Consider the following 9,883-nt stretch of genomic DNA (forward strand, 5'->3'; position numbering starts at 1 on the left):
TTTTGTACATACTTAATTAGCTTTCATCTGGTGGCAGTGGGTGCTTTTGTACATACTTCATAAGCTTTCAGTTGTGGTGGCAGTGGTGCTTTTGTACATAATTCATAATCTTTCATCTCTTTCTTTTTATAATATACATAATAATGTATGTATGAAATGCTAAATATTCTTCCTTGAATGTGTGTAGATAGAGGTAGTGGGGTGTGGCTATACCTCGGCTATACTCAACCATTCAGGCAGCCATAACTACCTTGTAAATGGTGGGTAAGGTGATTTCCACATCTCTCATCCTTTCCATAGCACCATGCCTCATCTTTTCCATAGCACCATGCACACCTAGGTTTGGGTCTAGTAATAGAAGGTAACGTTTGGATGCTAATGATCCTAGGGCACTGTGGGTGATTAGCGGTCGAGCTCCTAGACATGATTGTAGAGATTAGACCAATCCCTTAGAGACTTGATAGAAAACTTTTGGGAGGAAAAATCCCATGCCTCAAAGAAAGAAGTACATTGAGCAGGGTGCTTACTTTCTTAATTGAGGAAGAAAATAGACTCAAAGTCAAAGTGGGGGGATCCTCATAATATAAAGAGAAAGCAATATTCACCAAGGTCCAAGATCCAGAGTGAAGTGCAACTTTTGTTGGAGTAAGAAGAAGACTCCAATCAACAATCAAGCAAACATCATGACTAAAGAAGAGTCAAATGAAGACATAGCTTCCCAAGAAGGAAACTAATAATTGAAAAGACTCTTCTAGTAGATGGAAAAGCGCATCCCTCTCACCTTCTGTTTATATCCACTCATTGTATTCCTACCCTTGTGTAAACCTATAGGCTCTAAGACAACATTATAGCCTATGAGGCACCTACGATAGACCACTCTAGCAAATGACTAAGAGTGCAGGTCAGTGTACGTGATTGCGTGGTAGTAGTTCATCAATTAACAAGGAGTTTTGAAATAGCAAGTGATTTGGGGTAAATGTTTGGAGATAGGGGGAGTGCTATGTGAGCCTCAAACATTTTGCAAGAGTTGTATAAGTCGTAGAATATGGCTCAAAGGGTTAAAGGGAGCCCAAAAGATGAGAAAAATGTGGAATGGCCAGCCCATGTGGATGTCAAAAGTAGGCTCCTAGAAGAAGTGGGAAAAGATACGGAATGGGTGCTCAGTTCTAGGGAGATGGTGCTCAAATCTATAAAAGATTAGGGGATGCTTAACCAAAAATATAAATTTCTTCTTTTTTTATATGAAGATTTTAAGTCTAATTTGTTAAAGAAGGCCATTTTTGAGATATTTTCAAGGGAATTATTAAGAATAATATTTGTAATTACTAAGTTAATACACAATAGTGTTATAATATCTCCAAAAGCACGAGTTTACAAAGATCAAGAAGATTTATGTAGTGATTAGGTCTCACCACTACATATGTTTCACCATCACAACCACCACATATGAATATGACAAAGAGGAGGATGTGCCAAGACTCCACGATAAGGTGGCCTCTCTCCGTGTTGAGCTAGCCTTGTTCTCTAGGTCCACTAATACTTTTCTCCTAATAACCTTTGAGAATTAGCTATGTGCAAAGCTCTATGCAACAGAAGGCCAACATGCAAGTCAACGTGCTAACATGTTCTGCATACAAGATAGTAGAGTTAAAAATATTAAAGACCGTGATAGTTAGCAATTCAATTTCATATTCTCTCTCACTTTCAACATTGAAATATAGAAAAGTAACTAGAGAGACCTCTAGAGATGTAAACTTCTCAATTTCTATGTGTCGTAAACTCGAAGCTCTTTAAATTGTTGAATAAGAATAATTTACTAATTTGTGTTAAAAGACTTCCTCTTTTTCCATATTAGATTTTAGAACAAGGATAATTAGAAATCTATTTTCAAACTTCGATAAGTGAAATGTAGAAAGGCTTTAAGGTGGATTTATAATTATCTTTATTCTATAATTTATTTAGAGCATTTTAAGTTTGCAGCACACAAAAGCACCTTTACAACACTGTAGATGCCCTCATCTTTAATACTGTCTTTGTAATATATAATTCCATCTTTCAAATTAAAATATAGCTAGTATGCACTAGCTATATGTCAAAGCCTATGCCAAAGCCTAGTTTATAAGGTGAGATAAGGGAACCTTTCTGACACAAGACCTCAAGTACTTTTTGAAGAATAATTCAAAAGTCATATAAACATGAAGAACTAAAACATAGAATTGAACCCAAATTAACAAAATTGAGCATAAAATCAAATAAAAACAGGAGATAGAGTTGGCATCACCTTCAACACAGTATTAGGTGCAATCTTCCCCCCAAGAAGTGTTGGCATCCTCCCACTTCTTGGGTATTTATGTCTTTATTCACAAAAATATCCCACATGCCAAAAATAGTTGCAAGCTCTTGCATGGGCTTTCCCTTTACATAAAGTTAGAGTTACTTTTACCAAAAGCTTATCTAAATCTTTCCTATCCAAATCACTAAGGACAAATACATATATATCCCCAAGGGCTAATTCATGTACAACCAAATTAATAGGTCCATGCGCATGTATAACAACAGTGGGTGGCCAACAAACTATAAAAATATCTCGTAGTAAATACCACAAGAAAAATACGAAAATAATTGGCTATCCCGCCAAATCCAATATACTAAAAGGAAAACCTTCCCGGTAATTGCTCATGCCAAATCACCACCATCATGTCCCAGCCGTACCAGCTTATAAGCACAAAGCTCGTCAATCTCACCAACATGCAGGTTGTCAATTCAAACATATTACACGTTAGCAATACCTGCTAAAATTACACAACAGCACATAAGCACTAAATCTAACACTTAGTTCTTCCATCCATCCCTAAATTCATATATCCTACACATGGAATATTCAGAGTCTCCCAAGTATCATGCTTCAAACATAATGGTTTTTTGGCATTCCCCAATTATCCACATAGGGATAGACAGACAAACCGTAACACTTTTCGTTATGCTTGAACTTGGAGCAAGGCTTACTTACTCTTCTCATGACATTTGTAGAAAGTGTACTAATTCTTGTTTAAGAGTTTAAGAATAGGAGGGTCTAGACTGAAATGTACCCATATTTTGTTCTATGCACAAAATTTCTCAGATCTTACATAAAAATCACTCATACTTCAGAAAATGAAGAGATTTTCAATAAACCATATTCGTGTACAAATCCAAAGTAACAATAATATTCGTCAATACAAAAATCTCAAAATCAGAGAGAGAATCACCAACAAACGATCTGGCCAATAGGGCCTTTCTCTGATGCCCGTCCACCCACCACTGTGGACATCGCGGCTATCCCGTTTATGCCTCTAGTAAACCTCGTCCACTCTGGGTTCTACCAACAAATGGCTCCTACAAGGCACAAATCACAATCTCTATCTGGCGTTCCCTGTCTAAGGACGGTCGGCCCGAATCTCCAAAATCTCTCTCTCTCTCTCTCTCTCTCTCTCTCTCTCTCTCTCTCTCTCTCTCTCTCTCTCTCTCTCTCTCTCTCTCTTCTCTATAGTACACAGAAAATCCTCAAGGCTCTGGAAAAGAAGCTAAAAAAAAGCCCACGAGAATTAGTAGATAATCATGCACGAGATCGTCAAAGATAGAAAATCTCTTCTAAAAACATGCATTCAAACCAAATTAGAGAAGATACATTTAAAAAAACACTGAAAAGTGGTGTTAGAATCATTTTGCGAATACCGGCCACACCATGTGGAATCTCTCAATTATCTAAACACGGACTTTATTCGTCATGTGATGAACTAACTTTCTTTAATTCGTCTCTCTAACAAATAAAGTTATCTACGCCCTCATACGAGGCCATTACTAAAAATTAAGAGTCAATTTGGTGTCCTCTGGCCCTATTTTGGGTGCTCGTTGCACGGTTATATTTATTATGTAAACCACCATATGAGTTTCCTTTAGGCTAAACCACTCACTATGACCCTCTTATACATTTTCTAACATGGTTAAGTATAGAATAGAAATCGCATACAAATGACACCACAAAACATGCATAAAAAATTCCAAAATTGACCCAAAATCGACATATCTAAATTACTAAATTTGTGACCAAAATTAATCTTTTATGTCCTCTAAGTATTTTCTACTTTTTTATATTAAATATAGATGCTAAAAATCGCCTAGTCAAATGGACTCAAAAATACATACATATGAGTACGTTACACAGACACAACTCAGTAACCATGGTCATATCAACTATAGGTGCCCACAATATCAGTTTTGCATCAATGTCCCTAGTTGTAGAATACTATGTGCCTATGTTGACTATTTTGAGAAGTGATTGCATACCACACAAACAAAGCTTGTATTTATTATAAGCTTTTGCTTGATCCATAGTTTGGAAAGCTTCAACACAAACTACATGTTATCTATAGCTTCACCGTCTTGCTCTGTACACATCTACTAGGAATAGTTGTGATGGATTTTTTTCTTCCACAAAAGGAGCTAAAAAGATCCATCAAGAATCTGCAAGATGAAGATGTACCATTTTGGATAATTCTTGTAGAAGAAGAAACCCTAATAGAATCAAATGCCGGAACACCCTTGGTAGAGCTAACTGCCATTTAATAGGTTGATGTGTTTTGGATAATTCTTGTAGAAGAAGAAACCCTAATAGAATCAAATGAATCAAATGCCGGAACACCCTTGGTAGAGCTAACTGCCATTTAATAGGTTGATGTGTTTTTAGACCTCCTTGATCGATTATATAACCGTTTAACAAGATGATGTGCTTTTAGATCACATTGATCGATTGGTAAATCTACCAAGAGTGCTCTAATAATGTGCTTCTAGTGTCAAGTATCTGAATATTGTGACATTTTGTCCATGTCAAGTTTTACCGATCCCAATTCTGAATTCATCACTACTATATTATATAGGGAGAAGAGCTTATGCATAATTATAAGCTTGTTTGTATGCATAGATCTGTTTATGCATAGATTTGTTTATGCATAAACTAATGCATTACCGATGTGGGTGTCAATGATGATTTGGGATCAAGGATTTAATATTCACGTGATCACAAGATTTTTTGTGATAATAGCACATGTGAACAAGTTATTCACATGTTCTCATGTTACCGTTCACAAAATAACAGGTCACTTGCCATTTGGGAACCCCTTAAAAGCTTGGCTACACATGGTGATAAGCTATTCACATGTTCTCATGTTACCATCTTCACATAATAGCAGGTCAGTGGCCACCTAGGAAGATTTTTTATGCCCGACAAAGATAATTTTTTTAGGCCCTTGTGAAAGCTTTGTGAATATAACATGTAATCACAAGATTTTTTGTGTTATTAACATGTTCACATGTTTTCGTTTACGTCAGTGAAATCCCTGTTTGGGATTGGTACGTAAGCGAGACATCATATGTGGGGCTATAAGCTGGCCGACTCTGCAATGAGAGGCTTGTATAATTATGTATGAGAGGCACACACACAATGTGCTTGTGCAATTAGGGATGGAAGACATTTACCACCTCGGAGGCGAAGTGGGGCATGGTTCCACGATGGGATTGTGAGGGTGTGCAGGAGCAGGTCACCAATGGGGCGTGAATATGCATGCAAGACCACCTGTAAGGCTGCTGCCTTGGGGCTGGCCCACACGCGAGTTGAGTTGGCAATGATGAGCGAGGCTGCAGGGTCACCCCAACGTAGTGAGGCTGGAGGTGCAATTCGAAGACGAGAAGGAGCTACATATATATCCCCAAGGGCTAATTCATATGCAACCAAATTAATAGGTCCATGCCCATGTATAACAACAGTGGGTGGCCAACAAACTATATAAATATCTCGTAGTAAGTACCACAACCAAAATACAAAAATAATTGGCTATCCCGCCAAATCCAATATACTAAAAGAAAAACTTTTCCGGTCATTGCTCATGCCAAATCACTGCCATCATGTCCCACCCATATCGGCTTATGAGCACAAAGCTCGTGAATCTCACCAACCTCCTACAGGTTGTCCATTCAAACATATTACACATTAGCAACACCTGCTAAAATTACACAACAGCACATAAGTACTAAATCTAACACTTAGTTCCAACCGTCCCTAAATTCATATATCCTACACATGGAATATTTGGAATCTCCCAAGTATCATGCTTCAAACATAATGATAAGTAGGCAACCCCCAATTATCCACATAGGGACAGACAGACAAACCGTAACACTTTTCGCTATGCTTAAACTTGGAGCAAGGCTTACTTACTCTGCTCATGACATTTGTGGAAAGTGTACTAGTTCTTGTTTAAGAGTTTAAGAATAGGAGGGGCCAGACTGAAACGTACCCATCTTCTGTTCTACGTTCTAACACAAAATTTCTCAAATCTTACATAAAAATCACTCATGCTTTAGAAAACGAATAGATTTTCAATAAACCATATTCGTGTACAAATCCAAAGTAACAATAATATTCGTCAATACAAAAATCTCAAAATCAGAGAGAGAATCACCAACAAAAGATCTCGCTAATAGAGCCTTTCTCCAATGCCCGTCCACCCAACCACCACTGTGGGCGGCTATCCCGAGTATGCCTCTAGTAAATCTCATCCACTTTGGGTTCTACCAAATGGCCCCTAGAGGGCACAAATCGCAATCTCTGTCCGGCGTTCCCTGTCTAAGGACGGCCAGCCTGAATCTCCAAAATCTCTCTCTCTCTCTCTCTCTCTCTCTCTCTCTCTCTCTCTCTCTCTCTCTCTCTCTCTCTATCCTACACAGAAAATCCTCTGGAAGAAGCCCCAAAAAAATAGCCTACGAGAATTAGTAGATTATCATGTACAAAATCGTCAAAGACATAAAATCTCTTCTAAAAACGTGCACTTGAACCAAATTAGAGAAGATACATTTTTTTAAAAACACTGGAAAATGGTGTTGGACTCGTTTCGCGAATACTGACCACCCCGTGCGGAATCTCTCAATTATCTGAACACGGACTTTATTCATCTTGTGATGAACTAACTTTCTTTAATTCATCTTTTTAACAAATAAAGTTATCTACACCCTCATGCGAGGCCGTTACTAAAAATTAAGGGTCAATTTGGTGTCCAGGCCCCGTTTCGGGCACTCGTTGTGGTTATATTTATTATGTAAACCCCCATATGAGTTTCCTTTAGGCTAAACCACTCACTATGACCCTCTTGTACATTTTCTAACATGATTAAGTATAGAATAGAAATCGCATACAAATGACACCACAAAACATACATAAAAAAATCCCAAAAGTGACACCAAAATTAATCTTTTATGTCCTCTAAGTATTTCCTACTTTTATACATTAAATATAGATGCTAAAAATCGCCTAGTCAAATGGACCCAAAAATACGTACGTATGAGTACGTTACATAGACACAACTCAGTAACCATGGTCATATCAACTACAGGTGCCCACAATATCAGCTTTGTATGAATGTCCCTAGTTGTAGAATACTATGTGCCTATGCTGACTATTTTTGAGAAGTGATTGCATACCACACACAAACAAAGCTTGTATTTATTATAAGCTTTTGCTTGATCCATAGTTTGGTAAGCTTCAACACAAACAATGTGTTATCTATATAGCTTCACCCTCTTGCTCTGTACACATTCACTAGGAATAGTTGTGAAGGATTTTTCTCTCTTTTCTCTCCCACAAAAGGAGCTAAAAAGGTCCATCAAGAATCTGCAAGATGAAGATGTACCATTTTGGATAATTCTTGTAGAAGAAGAAACCCTAATAGAATCAAATGCCATAACACCCTTGGTAGAGCTAACCGCCATTTAATAGGTTGATGTGTTTTTAGATCCCTTTGATCGATTATATAACCGTTTAACAAGATGATGTGCTTTTAGATCACATTGATCGACCCTCGGTAAATCTACCAAGGGTGCTCCAATAACGTGTGCTTCTAGTGCTCCAATAACGTGTGCTTCTAGTGTCAAGTATCTGAATATTGTGACATTTTGTCCATGTCAAGTTTTAAGGATCCCAATTCTCAATTCATCACTACTATATTATGTTGTTCGTATGCATAGATCTGTTTATGCATAAACTAATGCATTACCAATGTGGGGTGTCAATGATGATTTGGGATCGGTACGTAAGCGGGACATCATATGTCGGGCTATAAGCTGGCCGACTCTGCAACGAGAGGCTTGTATAATTATGTATGAGAGGCGCACACACAGTGTGCTTGTGTAATTAGAGATGGAAGAGATTTACCACCTCGGAGGCGAACTGGGGCGTGGTTCCGACGGGATTGTGAGGGTGTGCAGGAGCAGGTCACCAACGGGGCGTGAGTATGCGTGCAAGACCACCAGCAAGGCTGACGCCTTGGGGCTGGCCCACGCGCGAAATGAGTTGGCCATGCTGGCGAGGCTGCAGGGTCACCCCAACGTAGTGAGGCTGGAGGCGCAATTCGAAGACGAGAAGGAGCTTCACGCAGTGATGGAGCTTTGCGAGGGAGGCGACCTGTTTCAGCATCTGGAGAAAGAGCGGCAGGAGGGGAGGGTGATGGCGGAAGCGGAGGCGGCCGAGGCTTTCGCTGCCGTGGTGAAGGCAGTGTGCTTTTGTCACGAGCGCGGCATCATGCACAGGGACATCAAGCTGGAGACTCTGCTCTTGCCGCGTAGGAGCAGCGGCTATGGCGAGCTGAAGCTGGTGGACTTCGGCATGGCGGCAGACCTCGCGGCTCACAAGGTCTTCTACGATATGGAGGGTACGCCCTCGTATATGGCGGCGGAGATTCTGTGCCGTAAACCCTACAACGAGGCAGCCGACTTGTGGAGCATGGGCGTGCTGCTCTACGTCCTCCTCTGCGGCTCCATGCCCTTCAAAGGCGAAACACCGGCCGAACTCTGTCGTTCCATCCGCACTCGAAAGCTACTTCTCTACCTAAACAACCCATGGCCTGTCTTCTCCCCCCATGCAAAGGAGCTTCTCCTAGGACTGCTGCGAGTAGATCCTTGCAAGAGAATGACTTTGAGCCGCTTGCGCGCTCACCCCTGGCTGCCCATCAACCACATTGCAAGGCCAGTTGTGGGAGTTCTGTCAGCTTCTTGCTGCCCATCTGCAGCAGCAGCTGTACGACCTCCCACATCCATACGTCGGGATGAGCCTTGTTGTGAAGACGAGGCAGTTGCAGCTAGAGGTTTATCAGCTCCATGCCCAACGCAGCTACCTGCACAAGAGCCTGTAATATCAACGTCGTCTAGTCCACCAGCAGTAGTACAAGAGGAGGTTTTCATACAGGATGAGTGTTGGCGCAGTCCTTGCGGGGCACCAATAACTGCAGTCGAAACAGTTGTTGATCATCCAACGACGACCAAAACTGAGCAAATTCATGAAACATTGTTTTCATTCTTGCGATCAAGGGTCCATAATTACGCTGCAAGACTACGCCGAGAATGAAGCTCAAGTTTCGTTTTTAAAGAAGGACGTACTGGTGCCGTCTTATAAGCCATATTCCCAATGATTTCGATCATGTTTTCAAAGCGATGATTTACTATTTTGAGCAACAACATTTATAAACAAAATAATCAAAGAGCATTTAAAAAAAATCACCCAAATAGTTGGGCACCTTCTTTTGTAAAACTCCATAAGGAGATAGCTACCTCTTGTGATCTTTGCCTATTGGAGAAACAATATTATAATCTTAAGAGCATTAACTAGTGATGTTGATCTTAATAATATAATCTTAGGAGCATTAATTAATGATCTTGATCTTAACTCAATAAATAAAATAATCGAAGAGCAAAAATATGCACCACTTTTTGAATAATTGCAATGACGAAGCTACACACACCAACTTGTTTTGTATAACACCAGAAGTTGGAGCTACTTCCTTTTTTTTAGGGGGGGAAG

At 39.8% G+C, this 9,883-nt stretch overlaps 1 protein-coding gene across 1 annotated transcript; it reads left to right on the top strand.

Moving 5' to 3' along the window:
- Positions 1–8,227: 8,227 nt before the first annotated feature.
- Positions 8,228–9,430, top strand: LOC147623446 (calcium-dependent protein kinase 19-like). The gene has a single exon (XM_086821774.1). It carries the CDS (start codon positions 8,228–8,230, stop codon positions 9,428–9,430), a length of 1,203 nt encoding a protein of 400 aa, XP_086677900.1.
- The last annotated feature ends 453 nt before the right edge of the window (positions 9,431–9,883 follow it).

This window comes from Cibotium barometz, chromosome 27 (assembly GCF_041138505.1).
Source record: "Cibotium barometz isolate CiBa-2024 chromosome 27, ASM4113850v1, whole genome shotgun sequence".
NCBI classification, from domain to species: domain Eukaryota; kingdom Viridiplantae; phylum Streptophyta; class Polypodiopsida; order Cyatheales; family Cibotiaceae; genus Cibotium; species Cibotium barometz.

What these genes read in the sequence shown, in the direction of transcription:
- LOC147623446 (XM_086821774.1), top strand. Translation starts at nt 8,228, where the DNA reads ATGGAAGAGATTTACCACCTCGGAGGCGAACTGGGGCGTGGTTCCGAC.